The sequence below is a fragment of the Melanerpes formicivorus genome, unplaced genomic scaffold (assembly GCF_026170545.1).
Source record: "Melanerpes formicivorus ecotype bairdi unplaced genomic scaffold, bMelFor1.0.p_v2 SCAF_9, whole genome shotgun sequence".
NCBI classification, from domain to species: Eukaryota; Metazoa; Chordata; class Aves; order Piciformes; family Picidae; genus Melanerpes; species Melanerpes formicivorus.
The window spans coordinates 6,392,683-6,414,126 of NW_027142361.1; the positions used below are offsets into that span (position 1 = coordinate 6,392,683).

At 46.6% G+C, this 21,444-nt stretch overlaps 1 protein-coding gene across 1 annotated transcript in view; it reads left to right on the forward strand.

Annotated features, from left to right (window-relative positions):
• SLC25A27 (solute carrier family 25 member 27) overlaps nt 1–1,202 on the forward strand; it is a 65,118-nt gene extending 63,916 nt beyond the window's left edge. Inside the window, 1 exon segment of the mRNA XM_068143266.1 lies at nt 1,067–1,202. Coding sequence (XP_067999367.1) covers nt 1,067–1,202 — 136 coding nt within the window.
• The last annotated feature ends 20,242 nt before the right edge of the window (nt 1,203–21,444 follow it).

Consider the following 21,444-nt stretch of genomic DNA (forward strand, 5'->3'; position numbering starts at 1 on the left):
CAGCATGACACGTGTTTCTTTGGTTTCAGCCATTGAAACTCTGTCTGGAAAAATTGAGAAATGCATGAAGGATCTGAAGGATTCCATATACCAATTGGCACAAAAAGATAATTCTAATTCTTCCTCCAGGTGGATACATGTTTCATCTGTGAGGAATAGACGCCCTCCAAGGAGGTCATTCCAAAACAGATCAAACCAAAACACCAAGGCAGTCACGTAGGACTATTTGGATAACTCTGCGTGATCAGTTTTGTGAGAACATGAACAGGTGGGATGGCCAACCAACTACCAAACTTTTCAGGAGACTGAGAGATCTGCAAAGTGGCAGAACCCGAGGTAGCAATACCAGAAGGGTAGCTGTTACTTCCACAGTTCCCCAGAACAACTCTAGTAGCTCCAACAGTGGCTCCAGCTACAGCACTGCACACTGTGCTCAATGCACGTGTGGGCATGTTCCCCATAACTAGGGGTGCCCTGCCTCCCGCCAGGGGGAGGAGAGGGATAACAGAGATAACAGAATCTATTGGGATGTGTACATCCAGTGGCCTGGCACTTCACAATCTCGGAAGTACAGGGCCTTGGTTGACACAGGAGCTCAGTGCACCATAATGCCATCAAATTATCAGGGATCAGACTCCATAACTATTCTGGGAGTCACTGGTGGATCTCAAGAGTTAAGTAAGGTGGAGGTTAATATAAGTTTAACTGGCAAACAATGGAGGAAGCATACAGTTGTGACCGGACCTGATGCACCTTGTATCTTGGGAATTGATTTTCTGAGAGGAGGGCGTTTCAAAGACCCTAGAGGTTACAAATGGGCATTGGGAGTAGCTTCTGTAGAGATTGATGGACAAAAACTAAAGCTGTCTGCTAGACCTGAGCTTTCTGATGAATCTGCAGTTGTGGGACAACATAAGATACAGGACATTAAATTGCCGGTTGCTTCTCAGACTGTGCATCACAGACAATACAGAACCAACCGTGACTCTTTGTTGCCCATTCAGAATCTGATTGGTCAGTTGGAGAGTCAGAAAGTCATCAGCAAAACTCCTTCACCTTTCAACAGTCCAGTGTGGCCTGTGCGGAAGCAGAATGGAGACTGGCATCTGACGGTCAACTACCGAGCCCTCAATGAAATAACGCCACCTATGAGTGCAGCAGTACCAGACATGATGGAACTTCAGTGTGAACTGGAATCCTAAGAGGCCAAATGGTATGCTACCATAGACATTGCTAATGCATTTTTCTCTATTCACCTGGAGAGGAATCCAGCACACTTTCAACAGACTGCCAATGGGCTGGATCCACAGCTCAAGCATCTGTCATGCAGTAATCCACGATGCTCTGGAGAAAGGTGGTGCTCCAGAACACATCCAGTCCACCGATGATATCATCGTCTGGGGTAAAACTGCTGAGGAAGTCTTTGAGAAAGGTAACAAAATCATTGACATTCTTCTGAATGCAGGTTTTGCCATCAGGGAAGACAAGGTGAAAGGACCTTTAAACTAGGTCTGAAGGGGGTGAGTGAGGCAATCGGTCCCTTTGCAGAGGAAAGAGTAGGGCACAAGGTAGGGTCAGTTGAGAAGTCAGGAACCCAGCTGCGATGCATGTACACCAATGCACGCAGCCTGGGCAAATAAGCAAGAGGAGTTGGAGGTCCTGATCCATCAGGGTGACTATGACATAGTCGCCATCTCAGAAACATGGTGGGACAACACCCACAATTGGAGTGCTACACTGGGGGGCTACAGACTCTTTAGGAGAGACAGGAGAGGGAGACGAGGAGGAGGGGGGGTGGCTCTGTATATTAGGGAGTCACTCTCTGCCACACAACTTGAGGTGGAAGATGAGGGAGTTGAGAGCCTGTGGGTTAGAATCAGAGGGCAGCCTAGCAAATCTGACATCCTGGTTGGAATCTGTTACAGACCACCCAACCAGGATGAGGAGGCTGATGAATTGTTCTACAAGCAACTGGAGGCCATCTCAAGATCTGTGGTGAAGAGGTTATTAAATTTATGAATATGAAATATGAATTATGAAAAATAATTTTTATTAATTATCAAAATATTAATAACTGATGAATAACCAACTTATATACATGTTCTAGTGCACGTTCGTGAAATAGATTCCACAACTGGCTTAGTGTTATGATTACAACGTGATTGAACTATCTATAAACCCTTTCTATATTTATATAACGAAGGGTGCAGTTCTGCCGCTTGGCCACTAGATGGCCAAGGGCCACTAGACTAGGTGGTACTAGATGCCACTTGTCCCACTCGGCGGGACACAGGCGGCTTCTGGCTATACACAGCAATATTACAATCTTTCTATGCGTCAACGCATACTCTGCTAGACGCGGATACTTTGGAATGAGTGCTAGTGGATGGAAAGCACGTGGAAGATATTCGATTCCCTTCAGACAACAGGGATTGGTCCTGGTCGGGGTCGGTCCATGGGATCGGCCCTCAAAAGTCGGCTCGCACGGCAGGGTGGGACGACGGTGGCCGGCAGGTGGGCTTGGATGATGCGTGGCAGCAGACAAAGCTACGAGGGTCGGCCCACCCACAGCGGTCCTCGGGCTGATGCAAACAGCCTCGGGGAGAGAATGCGGCTGCGTTAGGCAGCGGATTCTTGTTTACCGAGCTTAAAGGAGCAACGGGACTCTCGTAGTGGTCCCGGGTCCGGTGCAGTATAGGCACGAACAATGCTTGAGTCTTCCCTGGGATTCACAGGGCTGAGAGCAGCACTCGCGGCTCCTCAGAGCGGCACTCGGCGGCGTCTCTCCCGCTACGGCGGGGCTAAGCATACCTGGACTCGGTTATCAATCAAGTCCCTTCTCCCCGGTAACTGGGCAGATCTTACCCGCGGGGGTCAGTCCAGTCCTCCGGTGGCACGATGGGCTCTCCCAGACGCCACGGCTGGCTGCAGCAACGCTGAGCTCCTCAGGCTCAGCGAAGGTCCTCCCTCTGGGCTTCTCAACGATGCAGACGCTTCCAGTATGCGTGCATGTATAACAGAATCTAACAACAATAAGCTAAATGGCAAAGGCTGCAGCTTGAGAGTCACTCTCTTGAGCAAGCACGTGTTTACCAACTGGGGTGATACTTATAGATTCCTCGAGGCTGGGCTTGACCAATGGGCACTCTCATAAACAACTGGCTTCAGGCTATAGAAAGCGTGAAGCTAGAATTCTGCCCATACTTGGTGTCAGCACGAGCACTGCATGCGCTGGGTGCGTGCAAGCCTGGCTAATGCCTTGGCTTTTGTCTTCCTCCAGGAGGGGGAACTTGCACACATGCTGGAACAAGATTCAGTATCTGGGCATAATTTGCCTTCACCACAAGATCATGAGATCTTTTCCTTGTCGGCGACTTCAACCTGCCAGATATCTGCTGGGAACTTAATTCAGCAGGGAGGAGGAAGTCCAGTAGATTCCTGGAGCGAATGGAGGACTGCTTCCTGACACAGCTGTTAAGCGAGCCTACCAGGGGACAGGCTCTGCTTGACCTGCTGTTCTGCAATAGGGAAGGGCTGGTGGGAGACGTGATCGTGGGAGGCTGCCTAGGGTGCAGTGACCACGAGATAGTGAAGTTTTCAATATGCAGGGAGATAGGGAGGACTACCAACAGAACCTTCACCTTGGACTTCCGAAGGGCGAACTTCAGCCTGTTTAAGAAACTTATTTGTAAAGTCCCCTGGGCACCAGCCCTCATGAACCAAGGGGTTCAGGAAGGTTGGACCTACTTCAAACAGGAGCTCTTGAAGGCACAGGAGCTGGCAGTTCCCACGTGCCGAAAGGCGAGCCGGTGGGGAAGGTGACCGTCCTGGGTGAGCAAGCAGCTCCTGGAGGATTTAAGGGGGAAAAAGAGGCTGTATCACCTTTTGAAGGAGGGGAAGGCTTCTTGAGGTATGTTCAAGGAAGTTGTTAGGGAGGCAAGGGCCCAGCTGGAACTGAAGCTGGCTACCTCAGTCAAAGACAATAAAAAGCATTTTTATAAATATATTAACAATAAGAAGAAGGGCAGGAAGAACCTGCACTCCTCATTGGACCTGGAGGGGAACAAGGTAACTGAAGACTAGGAAAAGGCTGAGGTCCTGAACGCTTTCTTTGCCTCAATGTTTAACAGCAAGGCAGGAGTTTAGGACGAGTGGCCTCCTGAGCTGGGCGATGGGGTCAGGGAGCAGTGTAATGCCCCGGTAATCCATGAGGAATTAGTTCAGGACACGCTGAGCCACTTGGATGCTCACAAGTCCATAGGACAGGATGGGATCCATCCTAGGGTGCTGAGAGAGCTTGCAGAAGAGCTGGCCAAGAGGCTGTCCATCATTTTCCTCCAGTCCTGGCTCACCAGTGAGGTTCCAGATGCCTGGAAACTGGCCAACGTGGTCCCCATCCATAAGAAAGGTCGGATGGAGGAACCTGGAAACTGCAGGCCAGTCAGCCTGACCTCAGTGCCAGGGAAAATGATGGAGCAGATTATCCTGGCGGCAATAACTGCACACCTGAAGAATGGCCAAGGGCTCAGGTCCAGCCAACATGGATTTAGGAAGAGCAGATCCTGCCTCTCCAACCCGATCTCCTTCTATGATCAGGTGACCCATCTGGTGGATGTGGGGAGGCCTGTGGATGTGGTCTACCTGGACTTCAGCAAGGCCTTTGACACCGTCCCCCACAGCAAACTGCTGGCTAAGCTGTCAGCTCGTGGCTTGGACCACTACACTTTGTGCTGGGTTAGGAACTGGCTGGAGGGCCGAGCCCAGAGAGTGGTGGTGAATAGTGCCACATCCAGCTGGCAGCCAGTCACCTGTGGCATCCCCCAGGGATCAGTGCTGGGCCCCATGCTCTTTAACATCTTCATTGATGATCTGGATGAGGGAGTCGAGTCAGTCATCAGCAAGTTTGCAGGTGACACCAAGTTAGGAGCAGATGTTAGTCAGTTAGAGGGTGGAAAGGCTCTGCAGAGGGACCTTGACCGACTGGACAGATGGGCAGAATCCAATGGGATGGCATTTAACACATCCAAGTGCTGCACTTTGGCTACGGCAATCCCATGCAGAGCTGCAGGCTGGGGTCGGAGTAGCTGGAGAGCTCCCAAACAGAAAGGGACCTGGGGGTACAGATCGACAGCCACCTGAATATGAGCCAGCAGTGTGCGCAGGTGGCCAAGAGTGCCAATGGCATCCTGGCCTGCATTAGGAATAATGTGGCCAGCAGGAGCAGGGAAGTCATAGTGCCCATGTACTCTGCTTTGGTTAGGCCGCACCTTGAGTACTGTGTCCAGTTCTAGGCCCCTCAGTTTACGAAGGACATCGAGACACTTGAACATATCCAGAGAAGGGCAACAAGGCTGGTGAGAGGCCTTGAACGCAAGCCCTATGAGGAGAGGCTGAGGGAGCTGGGATTGTTTAGCCTGGAGAAGAGGAGGCTCAGGGGTGACCTCATTGCCCTCTACAACTACCTGAAAGGTGGTTGTAGCTGGGAAGGGGTTGGTCTCTTCTCCCACGCAACCAGCACCAGAACAAGGGGACACAGTCTCAAGCTGCGCCAGGGGAAGTTTAGACTTGTGGTGAGGAGGAAGTTCTTCACCGAGTGAGTCATTCGTCATTGGAATGGGCTGCCCACGGAGGTGGTTGAGTCACTGTCCCTGGAGGCCTTGAAGAGGGGATTAGATGTGGCATTTAGTGCCATTGTCTAGTCGTGGGGGTCTGTGTTGATAGGTTCGACTCGATGATCCTCGAGGTCCATTCCAACCTGAGTTATACTGTGACACTGTGATACTGTGACCTACCACAGAGATTCAGTTTCTGGGAGTGCGGTGGCAGGATGGACGCCGACACATTCCAGTGGATGTGGTAAATAGAGTCTCTACCATGGCAAGTCCCACAAACAAGCAAGAGACCCTACGTTTCTTGGGGATAGTGGGATTTTGGAGACTGCACATTCCTGGATACAGTCAGATTGTGAAACCTCTGTATGATGTGACTCGAAAGAGAAGCCACTTTCACTGGGGACCTGAACAACAAGCAGCCTTTGACCAGATAAAGCAAGACGTAGTTCAAGCAATGGTTCTATGACCTGTCCGAGATGGTCCAGACATTAAGAACATTTTGTACACGGCTGCAAGTGACAATGGTCCAACCTGGTGCTTGTGGCAAAAAGCTCCAGGTGAGACACGTGGACGACCTCTTGGTTTCTGGAGTCGAGGTTACAGAGGTTCAGAGGCTAATTATACTCCAACAGAGAAAGAAATTCTAGCTGCCTATTGTGGTGAAGGCCCAATACTGAATCTTGTCCCAGCATGTGGGCAAGTTCCCCCTCCCTCTAGGAGGGAGACAAAAGCCAAGGCATTAGCCAGGCTTGCACGCACCCAGCGCATGCAGTGCTTGTGCTTACACCAAATATGGGCATAATTCTAGCTTCACGCTTTCTATAGGCTGAAGCCAGTTGCTTATGAGAGTGCCCATTGGTCAAGCCCAGCCTCGAGGAATCTATAAGTATCACCCCAGTTGGTGAACACGTTGCCCCCTCATTTACTTTGCCTCTGTGCTTGCTCGAGAGAGTAACTCTCGAGCTGCAGCCTTCGCCATTGAGCTTGTTGTTAGCTTCTGTTATACATGCACGCATACTGGAAGCCTCTGCATCGTTGAAGAAGCCCAGAGGGAGGACCTTCGCTGAGCCTGAGGAGCTCAGCATTGCTACAACCAGTCGTGCCGATCGGAAGAGCCCATCGTGCCACCGGAGGACTGGACCAACCTCCGCGGGTAAGATCTGCCCAGTTGCCGGGGAGAAGGGACTTAATTAATACCGAGTCCACGTATGCCTAGCCCCGCCGTAGCGGGAGAGGAGCCGCCAAGTGCCGCTCTGAGGAGCCGCCGAGTGCCGCTCTGAGCCCTGTGAATTCCAGGGAAAACCAGAGCATTGTTCGTGCTTGTATTGCACCGGACCCGGGACCACTGCGAGAGTCCTGTTGCTCCTTTAACCTCATTAAAGAGAATCCGTCGCCTAACGCAGCCGCATTCTCTCCCCGAGGCTGTTTGCATCAGCCCTGAGAACCGCCGTGGTTGGGCCGACCCCCGTAGCTTCGCCTGCTTCCGTCGTTCGAGCCCACCTACCGGCCACCGTCGTCCCGCCCTGCCGTGCGAGCCGACTTCTGAGGGCCGACCCCACGGGCCGACCCCGACCAGGACTGATCCCTGTTGTCTGAAGGGGATTGAATATCGTCCACGTGCTTTCCACCCACTAGCATTCAGTTCAAAGTATCCGCGTCTAGCAGAGTAAGCGCTGACGCATAGCAAGGTTATAATATTGCCGTGTATAGCCAGAAGCCGCCCGCATCCTGCCGAGTCTCCATCTAGTGGCCAAGCGGCAGAACTGCACCCTTCGATATATAAATACAGAAAGGGTTTATAGATAGTTCAATTACGTTATAACCATAACACTAAGCCAGTTGTGGAGTCTATTTCACGAACGTGCACTAGAACATGTATATAAGTTGGTGATTCATCGGTTATTGTTGGATAATTAATAAAAATTATATTTTTCATAATTAATATTTCATATTCATAAATTTAATAACCTCTTCACCACACCTATGAAGGAGTAAAAGCAGCTTCTGAAGTGATTGGAACTGAATCACAATTTCTCCTAGCTCCCAGATTACCAGTTTTGAATTGGATGTTCAAAGGCAAAGGCTCCACACCACATCATGCCACAGACTCAACCTGGTCTAAGTGGATGGCTCTGATAACACAGAGAGCTCAAATGGGAAATCTTGAAAGACCTGGTCTCGTGGAAGTGATCTCAAGTTGGCCTGAAGGTACCAACTGTGCTAAACCACCAGAGGAGAAAGTAACTCGTGCTGAGGAAGCTCCTCCTTACAATGACCTTTCTGATGATGAAAAGAAATATGCTTTGTTCACAGACGGTTCCTGTCGTCTTGTTGGAAACAAGCAAAGGTGGAAGTCTGGAGTGTGGAGTCCAACACGCCGAGTTGCAGAGGCGAAGGATGGAGAAGGAGAATCCAGTCAGTTAGCAGAGTTAAAAGCTGTCCAGCTAGCTCTCGACGTGGCTGAACGTGATAGATGGCCAAAGCTTTATCTCTACACCGAATCATGGATGGTAGCCAATGCTCTATGGGGTTGGCTAAAGAACTGGAAGAAGAGTGGTTGGCAGAGGAAAGGAAAACCTATTTGGGCAGCCAACCTGTGGCAGGACATTGCTGATCGAGTCGAGAGAATTCCAGTGAAAGTGAGACACATTAATGCTCACATTCCTAAGAGCAAAGCTACTGAGGAACAGCAACACAACCATCAGGCAGATCTAGCTGCAAGAGTTTCTCAAGTAGGTATGGACTCTAATCTTGATCTGAACTGGAAACACTGAGGTGAGATATTCTTAGCTTGGTGGGCTCATGATTTGTCCGCACATCAAGGCAGAGATGCAACATACCAATGGGCTCGTGACAGATCCATAGATATTTCCATGGATGCTATCATACAAGTCATCCATGACTGTGACATTTGTTCTGCTATTAAGCAGGCAAAGCGAATTAAGCCCTTGAGGTATGGTGACAGATGGTCCAAGTACAAGTGTGGTGAAGCTTGGCAGATTGACTACATCACTCTACCACGTTCTTGTTCTGGTAAGCAATACGTGCTTACAGAAAGTGGAAGGTGATAGAGTTCCTGTTCTTAGAGAAAGGAATCTGTTAGGTAAAACTGTTTGGGTATTTTCTCCCTCAGGAGAGGCTAAACCAAGGCTTGTTTCAGGTGAAGGGCCGGGTCACACTTATTGGGTAATGCAAGAGAACGGTGAAATTCAGTGTGTTCCACAAAGAAATTTAACTTTAGCTGAAAGAGGTTAATTTCAAACTGTTGCACAGCTACACCACGTCCAAAGGAAGAATCAACGAGGAATCTACGGTGCACGAACCCTGAGAGCCCTGAGTCAACTAAGAGACCCTGAGAATCCCTGTTTCCCTTTTCTTTGCTTCGTTGGCAAAGGAATAAACTGTTTTCCATTTTTCTCATTTTCTGATTTTCTTGGACTTTTGAATCATCTGCATCTGAGCATAGCTGGAATGGACTATGAACTTTACTTACGAACTATAAATATCGTCCTGGATTGGATGGACAGTATGAACAGCCAATGAAATTGTTTAGAGGGGTGGGCTGTGACTGTTTCAGGCTGTGCCTTTAAGAGAAGGATACTATGGCTGAATATTTTGTAAACAAAAGACAGGTCTAAACTAATTTTATTGGTGGGAAGGCAGAGTACTGCCTTAAGTTTTGATTCCCAGTGAGACTAGTCTCAGTCTTGCACTTTTCCCCCCTCCTTTCGCAGCTTACAGCTTCTGGGCTTTCGGCCAGACTGACCTGGGACAGATAAGGCCTCTACTAACATATTCTGCTTTAATTAACAATTTTTCCTTTTCTCTCTTTTTAACCCTTTCTGGGGAAAAGGGGGAGAGAAGGGGGTACAGGGGGGAAAACCCTTCCTCCTGGTGGGGGAGGGGAATCTCATTCCGGTGTTACTTTGCTGTATATTTCTGTATATATATTGTAAATACTGTAAATTTTGTATATATCATAGTGTCATAGTATCATAGTATCATTCAGGGTTGGAAGGGACCACAAGGATCATCTAGTTCCAACCCCCCTGCCATGGGCAGGGACACCCCACACTAGATCAGGCTGGACAGAGCCTCATCCAGCCTGCTCTTAAACACCCCCAGGGACGGGGCCTCGACCACCTCCCTGGACAACACATTCCAGGGCTTCACCACTCTCATGGTGAAGAACCTCCTCCTCACATCTAGCCTGAATCTCCCCACCTCCAGCTTCATTCCATTCCCCCTAGTCCTATCACTACCTGACATCCTGAGAAGTCCTTCCCCAGCCTTCCTGTAGGCCCCCTTCAGATACTGGAAGGCCACAATTAGGTCACCTCGGAGCCTTCTCTTCTGCAGACTGAACAGCCCCAACTCCTTCAGTCTGTCCTCATAGGAGAGGTGCTCCAGCCCTCTGATCATCCTTGTGGCCCTTCTCTGGACACGTTCCAGCACCTCCACATCCCTCTTGTAATAGGGGCTCCAGAACTGGACACAGTATTCCAGGTGGGGTCTCACCAGGGCTGAGTAGAGGAGGAGGATCACCTCCCTCGACCTGATGGCCGCACTTCTCCTGATGCAGCCCAGGATCTGATTGGCTTTGCGGGCTGCAAGTGCACATTGAGAGCTCATGTTGAGCTTTTTGTCCACCAGCACCCCCAAGTCTCTCTCCTCAGGGCTGCTTTCCAGCCAGTCACTGCCCAGCCTGGATTTGTGCCTGGGATTGCCTCGACCCAGATGCAGGACCCTGCACTTGCTCTTATTGAACTTCATGAGGTTGGCTTGTGCCCACCTCTCCAGCCTGTCAAGGTCCCTCTGGATGGCCTCCCTTCCCTCCAGCGTGTCTGCTGCACCACACAGTTTGGTGTCATCAGCAAACTTGCTGAGGGTGCACTCAATGCCACTGTCCATGTCACCCACAAAGATGTTGAACAAGACAGGTCCCAGGACTGATCCCTGAGGGACTCCGCTTGTCACTGGCCTCCACTGGGACATGGAGCCATTGACAGCCACTCTTTGGGTGCGACCATCAAGCCAGTTCCTTATCCATCTAGTGGTCCACCCATCAAACCCATGTGTCACCAGTTTGGAGACCAGGATGTGGTGTGGGACAGTGTCAAAGGCTTTGCTCAGGTCCAGGTAAACGACATCAGTTGCTCGCCCCTCATCTATTAATTTTGTCACCTGCTCATAGAAGGCAGCCAGGTTGGTCAGGCAGGATTTGCCCTTGGCAAAGCCATGCTGACTGTTCCCAATCACCTCTTCACTATTCTTTTGAGCGAGTAGTGACTCCAGGAGGATCTGTTCCATGATCTTTCCAGGCACAGAGGTGAGACTGACTGGCCTGTAGTTCCCTGGTTCCTCCTTCTTGCCCTTTTTGAAGATGGGGGCAATGTTTCCCCTTTTCCAGTCTGTGGGGATTTCACCAGACTGCCAGGACTTTTGAAATATAATAGAGAGGGGTTTAGCAACCTCATCTGCCAGTTCTCTCAGTACCCGTGGGTGCAACCCGTCGGGTCCCATGGACTTGAACACTTTCAGGTTCTTCAGATGATCACGAACCTGATCTGCACTTACAATGGGCAGTTCTTCCTCCCCGTCCCTGGCTTTGACTTCCATAACATCAGGAGTGTGGCTAGAGGCCCTTGCAGTGAAGACTGAGGTAAAGAAGTTATTAAGTACCTCAGCCTTTTCCTCATCACATGTGACCATGTCACCATTTTCCTTTCTGAGGGGGCCCACACCTTCCCTAGTCTTCTTCTTCCCATTAATATACCTGTAAAACTTCTTAGTATTCCCTTTAATCTCCCTGGCTAGATTCAACTCAAACTCTGCTTTGGCTTTCCTGACCAGGACTCTTGCTGCTCGGGCAGCTTCCTTGTATTCCCCCTGTTCTACCTGTCCTTCCCTCCACTTCCTGTAGAGTTTCCTTTTAAGTAATAGTGTGTCCAGTAGCTCCTTGCCCATCCAGGCAGGCCTCCTAGCATTCTTACCTGCTTTTCTCTTTGTTGGTACACAGAGCTCCTGGACACAGAGGAGGTGGTCCTTGAAGACTGACCAGCTGTCCTGGGTCCCTCTTCCCTCCAGGGCTTTGTCCCACGACACTTTGGCTAGCAGATCCCTGAAGCGATCAAAATCTGCATGCCTAAAGTCTAGGGTCGTGAGCTTGGAATACTTCCTCCTGATTGCCCTGAGGATGTTAAATTCAACTGCTTCATGGTCACTGCAGCCAAGGCCGTCTATGAGCCTCACATTGCTTACCAGCCCTTCCCTGTTGGTGAGAACAAGGTCCAGCATAGCACCATTTCTTGTTGGTTCCTCCACCATTTGGAGGAGGAAGTTGTCTTCTATGCAGTCCAGGAACATCCTGGATTGTTGGTGCCTTGCTGTGTTGTCCCTCCAGCAGATGTCCGGGTGGTTGAAATCACCCATGAGGACCAGGGCTTGTGACCTGGAAGCTGCTTCTATTTGCCTATGGAGGGCCTCATCTGCTTGGATCTGCTGGTCAGGTGGCCTGTAGGAGACCCCCACAGTAATATCTTCTTCCCCTGTCCTGCCTTTAATTTTGACCCATACACTCTCAACTAGCTTATCATCCCTCCCCAGTTGGAGCTCCACTGATTCCAACTGGCTATTGACATAGAGGGCAACACCTCCTCCTCTCCTTCCCTGCCTATCCTTCCTAAAGAGTTTATACCCATCTATGCCTACATCCCAGTCATGGGATTCATCCCACCAAGTTTCAGTAACAGCCACTATGTCATGGCATCCCAGCAGCACAGTGGCCCTTAACTCATCCTGTTTGTTGCCCAAGCTGTGCGCATTCGCATAGAAGCACTTCAGCTGGGCTGGCCCTGTCCTCCTCTTGTGCCAAATCCCCTCGGTTTCCACAGAATGTCCTGGTGGATCATTCGTGGCTTGCCTCAGGGTAGCAAGTTGAGAGCCCTTACCAGCTCTCCATCTCTCTACTGCTGGTGAGCTGCCCCTCTGTTTGTCACCAGCCAGCAGGAGACTATTAACCCCTTCCCCCTTCAAATCTAGTTTAAAGCCCTATCAATGAGCCCTGCCAATTCCTGCCCCAGGATTCTTATCCCACTCTCGGACAAGTGTGTCCCATGAGTTGTTTTCAGCTCAGGTGCCTTGAAAACCAATCCATGATTGTGGAACCCAAAGCCCTGTCGATGGCACCAGCCCCTGAGCCATGAATTGATCTGTTGGCCCTTCCTCAGTGTGTCCTCATCCATTGCTGACGTTAGAGGGATGGCAGAGAACACGACTTGAGCCCCTGATCCCTTTAGCATTTGCCCTAAGGTTCTGAAGTCTTTTTTAATAGATTGTGAGCCACTCATTGTTACATCGTCACTGCCCACCTGAAAGACCAGCAGTGGGTAGTAGTCTGAAGGACTCACGAGGTTGGGAATTCTATCTACAACATCTTTTACTTGGGCACCAGGGAGGCAGCTGACCGCTCTATGAAATGGGTCTGGTCTGCATATTGGGCCCTCTGTTCCCCTCAGTAGGGAGTCTCCTATGATGATGACCCTGCGAGGTTTATTTTCTGGGTAAGTTTTGATGGCTGGCCTGAGGCAACCTGTCATTGGTGCAGCTTCTGACCTTCTTGGGTCCTCGACCTTACCAATGACCTGTTCCTCCTGCAGAGCCTCATACCTGTTCTGTAACTGCACTGGAGGCAGCGTGCTGCTCACAGGAGCAGACTTCCTTTGTTTGCATTTCTTCCGTCGGGCAGAGACCTGTTCCCATTGGCCCTGCTCATGGGGGTTACTACAGGGAGGTTGAGAATCTTGCTTCTGGGAAGGTATCAAACTCCCTGTTCCCCTAAGTGTTACCCCCTGTTCTGGTTTAGAAGAGATTACATTATGGGAATTGTCAATTTTCTGCTCGCCATCTCTTCTAGCTCTTAGCCTTTCCACCTCTTCTTTTAGTTTGACCACCATGCTCATCAGATCACTGACCTGCTCACACCTGAAACAGGAGCTGCTCCCTCCAGCCTCCATGTCGAGTGCCAGGCTCCAGCACTCACTGCAGCCACCTGCCTGAACATCTGCATGCTTGTGTGTGGTCTCTGTTTGGGTGCCCACTGTCCTTCTGTTAGCCTTTGCTCTAGTGGTGACCGTCTTGCAGTAACCACCCTCTCCACACGGCTTTTTTTTTTTTTTTTTTTTTTTTTTTTCCCTGTCAGTGAGAAGGCGAGCTGCGCTGCTCAAGCTGCCTCTCTCCTCAGCCACGCGCTGGGGTCTGTTTGGTTTGCGCGCGGTCTCCGCGGCAACCCCTCCCCCAGCTACGTCACTGCCCTCCGGCAGGTAGGCAATCTGAGCCCGCTGCCCCTCCTCCTCTCTTTGGAAAGTCCCAAGCCACCAGCCCCTTACCGCCTGAAAAGCAAGGGAATCAAAGCCAAAAGCCAAACTCCCAGAGCTGCGCTTCTCAAGCTGCCTCTCTCCTCAGCCACGCGCTGGGGTCTGATCATATCAATGTTATGGAGATGTTATGATCATCTCAATGTTATGGAGAAGTAAAACACCCTGTTGGAAAAAAATGTTTCTGTTGAAGTAGAAAACTCAGATGATATATTTCATTTTCAGGAGATTAGGAAGAAATATAGCAAAAAGTCACATAAAACCACCTTGTTATCTCCATATTTTTTCCAGGGGTACATACTGAGTAGATGTTATTGGACATCTTGGGAAAGGGGATATATGTCAAAGAGTATGAGGTTACCTTTGCTAAATGATGGAGATATCCCTAAGAATAAATTAATATTGCTTCTGTTCCTTATCCATCCTGATATTGTTAGCTACTGAGGCTGCATAGACAAAGATTTCTCCAGACACCTGAATGCAAAAATCTTCTGCCCAAAAGACTTAATCCTGCCATGAGTAGGCTATTCAAATTAAGCTTTTTAGCAAACAGCAGTAAGTGAGCATTCCTGTGGCCATCAGCAGTAAATATATAAGCATCAAAAAATGCAGCACCTCCAAACTGTTCAGCTTGGGCTTTATCATCCAGTCAGTGTAAGCAGAAGTATCATGGTTTGTACTGTATCTCATGTACTACAAGAACATTTCTTGATGGACAGGTTTGAAAAGGCTAGTTTTTTCCTCTCTTTTCCTATTAGCAGCAGCTGTAAGACCATGTTCTCAATATATTTAACATGGCCATGGCCTTGCAGACTTGCATGCAGCTCTGTGGTGGATCTTTTTCACCAATTCCTTTTACAGTTGTATTCCAACTATTTTACATGTCTACATTTAAAAAGCAATGGGAAAAACAACAACCCAAAGACAGAATTCTACATTAGTGATCCAGCTTGTGCATTTTTATTTTTTTTTTCTGAATGTGAGTGAGATTTTTATATGCCTTCCTTAACAGATTTCTTTGTAAATAACTTCATTTTTTTTCTGGAGGAACAATAATAATTCATCTAATATTCATGACTTATATCACATATATTATATTTGATACATTTATTATTTTATAATATGTTTTTTTTTTCTTTAAGTATGTTGCAAACTTTCAAAATAAATACATAGTAAAAGGCCAAGGCAAGCCCTTAATTAGTCTGTTTGTGACAGGAAGAGATATTTATCTTTTTTCTTTTCTTTATGATGACCTCAGTGCAATTATACAAGCTGAAGTATATGGTAACAGGATTTTTACTTTCTACTGATGCAACATGACAGGAGACCATTTCACAAAGAACACTTCAGAGTGGTTAATAGCAAATCATGTGTCTATGGATTTTATTTTTTAATTATTTTTTTTTGTAAGATATCAGAATGGTTAGCATGACAAACTTTGTGATTGCTGTTTTCACATCTTTTTTGCAATATCATCTATCTTTAATAGGACATACTATGAAAATGGTGGCCAAACCCTCTGAAAGCTTCATTTTGTCGATGCTTCTGTGCTATAATTTAATTGACTACTTACCTTTTTACTTCCCCAGAATCCTATGTGGTGCACATTTTGCTATTTACAGTCTTTTTCCTGGCACTAAATAAAACCCAAAAATGTGGCTACCGGTTATTTCACAGCTTTTTCTTCATCTGAAAAGACTGCTCCCATTTTGGAGTGGATACATTGTTGGCAGAATACGTATTAACAGCTCCAATTAAAGCTGACTAATATTTTTCACTTTGTCAAACTCTAATGCTTTGCAATTTAAAAAAAAAGATATTATTAATTCAGTCTGTATTGAAAAAAGTTATTTCAGCAAAATTTATTTTTCTGCCTCTGTTGCAGTTTGAGCTGGGTGTCCCCTGCTGTGTTTACTTCCTGTGTCCAGAAGTCCAACCCAGAGGGGTGGACAGAGGAAGTTATGTATTTCTTACCACAATTCTTTGCTCCACTATAATATCCAGTGCGGAGTCTAGCACTTCCTCTTTTCTTCCTCCTCCGTCAGCCGGTATCTGGGGGAGATGCCTCCTGGCTTTGGGCCTGGCTAGGCCCAAGGCCATGGGGGGATGGGCAGTCTCAGATCTGGCCAGCTGAGACTAGCCTAGCAGTGGGAGGGGGAAGAAGGAGCCCTGGGGGTCTTGGGTGGGGATGGGATCTCTCTGGGTCTGTTTTGGGATCTTTCTTTGTCACTGCACTTTTGGTTTTCTGTAAAAGTTCACTGCTTTCTATTTAAACTTTCCATCACTTTTGCAATCCGTTTGTCTGAGTGTTTATTGTTGCCAGTGGTGGGGGAAGGGGGCTGCCTCAACCCAGCACAGCCTCCTAGAAGGCAATTTGAGAAAAATGTATTGTTTGGATCACATTAATATTTTAAAGTAACTTTTGCTGTACTTCTTAAAATCAAATTTGTCAAGTTCTGAGGTTTTGGAAAATCTGTTTATACATGTTCAAAAGAAATATACTTGAGTCAGCAAGAATCTGCTGAACATATAATCTACACTGAGTATATTCCATTCTCACCCTCCTGGCAATATGCTGTAACTCACAGATGAAAATAACCAAATTCTAGAGCATTAAAAGGTTTTTGATCAGTGTTCAGGTTTTACTCCCTAGAAACTATTATGATGAGGGAAAGTACAATAAAATAGAAGGTTTGTTTTTTTTTTCTTCCCTTCCTTTTTTGACTTCATGACAGGCCTACTGAAACTGAGGAGCTCTCCTGAAGTTCAGGGTAGTGAGATTGCTGTGCACCCTGTCCACCATTTCATGATCACTGCAGCCAAGGCTGCCCTAGAATTTCACATTCCCCATCAGACCCTTGTTGGTGGTGAGAACGAGGTCCAGTACAGCCCCATTCCTTGTTGGCTCCTCTGTCAACACATTCCAGGAACCTCCTGGACTGTTGTCTCTCCAACAGATACTGGGGTGGTTGAAATCTCAGGGCTTGTGAAAGTGAGGCTGCTCCTATCTATTTATAGAGGGCCTCATCCACTTGGTCTTCTTGATATGGTGGCTTGTAGCAGGCCTCCACTATAACATCACCTGACCCTGCCCTCCATTTAATCCTTAGCCATAAGCTCTCAGCTAGCTCCTCATCCATCACCAGGTGGAGCATTATGGACTCCACCTGACCATTGGCACAGAGGGTGATACACCCACCTCACCTTCCCTATCTGTCCTTCCTAAAGAGCCTGTGTCACTTCATTTCAACACACCAGTCTTAGGAGCCATCTCATCCCATTTCCATGATGCCAATCATATCATAGCCCTGCAGGCATGCGCACATCCAGTTTCTCTTGTTTATTCTCTATGCTATGTATGTTGGCACAGAGGCATCAAGTTGGCTTTAATGTACACATTATTAAATATATTCACATTATTGTCAATTCAAGGAGCTAGACTCAGGAAGCCTTTTCTTGCTTTTTTTTCCCCCTACTTCCTATGCAGTACATTTAATATGTACTTATCCAAATCAAAATTTGTCCAGGCACCAGACTTTCAGCTTGAATTTTGTGATTAGCAGTGGGTCTTGCAACAGTGTTGTTAGAGGATGAGCTCAGGACTAGCTCAGCCTTTTAACTCACCAGTTGCACCCCACCATCACATAAATCCTGATTTAAAATAATCTTTTCAGCCTCTGCAAACAGATGGGGCCGTATAAAAGGACATGGCTGCAGGTCACAAAACACTCAATGTACTTTAATTAAAACCAACCACAGGCAGTGGCACGCAGTGGCACGCACTGTCACCAGAGCACTGGCAAATCTGAACAGGCCATTTGGAACTGTCAGAGCCCTTCTCTCCTCATGTTCACTCCAAACAGTCCACTCAATTCCATCCTACAGTGATTTACTGAGTTTTAACACATGAACAAAACTCTTATTAACTTGTATAACCTCCTACATGCTACAGACCATCAAGTTTCACACAGTAATATACATACAAGGTCAACAAAACAATCAAATCTGTACTTCAGAAGAACAGAAACTACTTGTTGAAGTATGCTCACATGGCAGGAATCAAGGTTGTGACTACAGCCCACAAAGACAAATCTGAGTTATCCAGTGCTGATAGGGACTGGCACAGAAGCATTGGGTCAACCTAGGTTGTAAAAACACTTTCTAGCTGTTCTGTGCTCTCTGCTGCTGCCGTGTTGATATACCAATACCCAATGTGGCTGCTTTGAAGGTCCTTTAATAAAGATCTTTGAGTTAACTTTGAGTGAAGTTCTCACGGACTCTCCATGTTTTGGAAGAAGCCTGTATCTTTTGAGTTCTACACAGGGTTTGCCTACAGGACCTTTGGAGAGACTCAGCATTAACTTTGTTTAAACATCTTGGATTCAAAGGTCTGGACTAATTCCCACACATGTGCCAGCATTACACACACATTTACCCAAGCCATTGACTTCAGCAATATGGTCAAATCAGGTTCTCCCTATGAAAGTGTGTCCAGGGTGCAACTTAAATGTCCAGTGGAATGAAATATCTTATACATACCTTTCTCTCTACAGACAAAAATGATAATGACTCCATGCAAGCTGGAAAATTCTGTAAAGAAAATTCTGTGATTCTGTGAAGAGGATGAAAGCAGGGCAGTTTATGTGTTTAGTTCAAAGTCAGGAGCTGAAGCTGATAATATAACTCAGATCACCTAGTTACATGATCCCTGCCCTACTGAAATACAATTGAGTTTATCTTTTTGGTCTGTGATTTTATAGCACCATGTAAAATGAGAGTTGGATTTTGTGATGTAGACACTTATGGAGCTATATATCATAAAAGCCTCCTACTGGAAACATTGCTTTTATGTTATTACTGTTGTTACTCTTGTCATTGCTGCTCATATTGTTATCTTTTCATGTCCTCAAGAAAAATATTGAAAACAGAGAAACTTAAATACTGCTTTGTTGTAAATAATACAACTTAAAAGACACTTTCAAGAGAACTAGAAGCAGGCTGTGGAGCATTTTCTACCCTGATACATGCATGGTATGCTGTTGAACAAGTCTGAGGACTGTTTTAGCTTACACAACACAGCAGAAGCCATAGCTCAAGAAGCTTTTGAGTGTGTCTCTCATCTTCAATTGCAGCTGAGTCCCATAACCTTGTCTCATGAATCCCTGCAGCAGGCAATTCCCATTAGTGGTCACACTGGCTAGGTCAGCTCAGTTTTCTCGGCTGAGTTGGGGGTCAAGTGCAGGACAGGGATTAAAGCACTGCTTTGAAAATACATGAAATGGCAGCCTGGCTGTGGGAAAGCACACAAGGCAGGACAACTGTGCAAACCTCACACTTAATGCTTGGGCTTGGACAGGTCTGCAAAAATAATCTTCCTTCTGGTGAGAGGACTATAGAAGTAAGGAGGGATGTTGTATGAGGAGCAGCTTCTTGTGTGTTCCTACAGCATCAAACATAACAGCTTCCTGATGCTTTTTGAAGCTCTTGGAAACTAGCGTAACAAAAATTATAATAGATTTTCTTCACTTTTATTCTCTATCTCTTTTCTCCCAAATGCTTAACTCACCAAGAGGAGGGAGAGAAACTTAACCAGAAATGGGATACACATTTCCTGCAATCCAGAATCACATTGTAACTTAAATAACAGAGATGTTGTGTGCAGGTTGCTGACAGGTTTGAAGCCATAGCTTAGAGAAGCCCTAAATCAGCTCTTGTATTTACACTTCTCTTTCCCCCTCAGGAGCACTGCACTAATCGCTTACAATCCTCTTCTTGGAACTGGGTGGTAACTTCGTGCAGTCAAAACTACTGTTTGCTACAGTTAAAACTTGTCTCCTTTATTAATAGATGTAATTACAAGGTCACACAGCCCTTGCTTGAAGAAATGTGTACATTTTTCTGACTATAATCCTAGCTTTTATTATCTAGGAGCATGTAGAAAGTGTTGTGGTGTGGTTTTTTTTCCACATGTTCTTAAGAAACAAGAGAAAAAGCATTGTCCTCAAAAAGAGCATCAGAAGGGCTGGCTATGTAAACAACAATTCTGCCTCACAGTCTGCTGCACAGGTCTCAGTATTTGTGACTTACACCCCGGGGGTAAGGGCAGACTGAAACTTACTAGGTATGCAAAGAGGAAAGGAGATGTTCTGTTTCACATAAACAGTGAATCTGGTTTTGCTAATGTATGTGTGAAAGGCAGCCAATGGATATTTTTGCTCTTATGGGTCTGCTTTGCCATTGCTCTTGCTTCTCAAAGTCCATGGTGCTACTCAGCAGTTGCAGTAGGGGCCAAGCAGTAACCTCCATCAGTGTCACTCCAGCGCATACATTGTTTGATACCTTGTTCTATTCAGGAAACGGGTGGGAAACTGCTCTGGGCTGGAATGGGTTTTCTATGTATGCCTCAGAGAGCAGGGAGGATAGACAGTTTTGCTTATTCTTGCACTTTTTAAAACCATAACTAACATACTACAACAGGGAGTAATTAATATATCTATGGTATTTTTGTACAAGCACACAAAAATATGATGTAAGAATCTTTTTCAATATGATTTTCTCATTAAAGATTTTAACCTAATTTAATACTTAACTTGAACCCTTATGGAAGGTAGTGCAACCTAAGAGCTCAACCATGGGTATTTAATGCAGAATAGAACGTGTAATTGCTAAAGTGAATCTTAGCATATCTTTTGTTATGGTAAAATGAATCAACAACCTTTCAACATTTCAGTCTGGTTTTGCACAGACATGTCCCTTTGTGGAGTTGTTTGCATGACTGGAGCCTCCATTTACTTCTATTATTATAGAGATAATTAGTGCATAATGAAAAATATTTGAACAACCATCTCTATTATAGAGAACTGAATTTAAAATTATTCATGATACTGTACTTTTTACTCAGCAGGAGCTAGGAACACCATAGGGTTTGCATGTATAATCTGTCCACCTTCCATCTTATGCATGGCTGTTTTGTAATGCAAATATTATTCTGTTTAAGGTTGGAACAGGGACAAAGCTTCTTGTTCCACATATTTTTTTCTTTTTTTTTTTTTCTTTTCACCTCTGTGTTCTGTAACTGTCTACAAAGCAATTCCAGTACTGTCAAGTCAAATCCTGACCTCCTGGGTTTCATTTCTTTTTTCCTTCCTTCCTTCCTTCCTTCCTTCCTTCCTTCCTTCCTTCCTTCCTTCCTTCCTTCCTTCCTTCCTTCCTTCCTTCCTTCCTTCCTTCCTTCCTTCCTTCCTTCCTTCCTTCCTTCCTTCCTTCCTTCCTTCCTTCCTTCCTTCCTTCCTTCCTTCCTTCCTTCCTTCCTCTCTTTCTTCCTCTCTTTCTTCCTCTCTTTCTCTCTCTTTCTTTCTTTCTCTTTCTCTCTTTCTTTCTCTCTTTCTCTCTTTCTCTTTCTTTCTTTTTCTTTCTTTCTTTTTCTTTCTTTCTCTCTTTCTTTCTCTCTTTCTCTC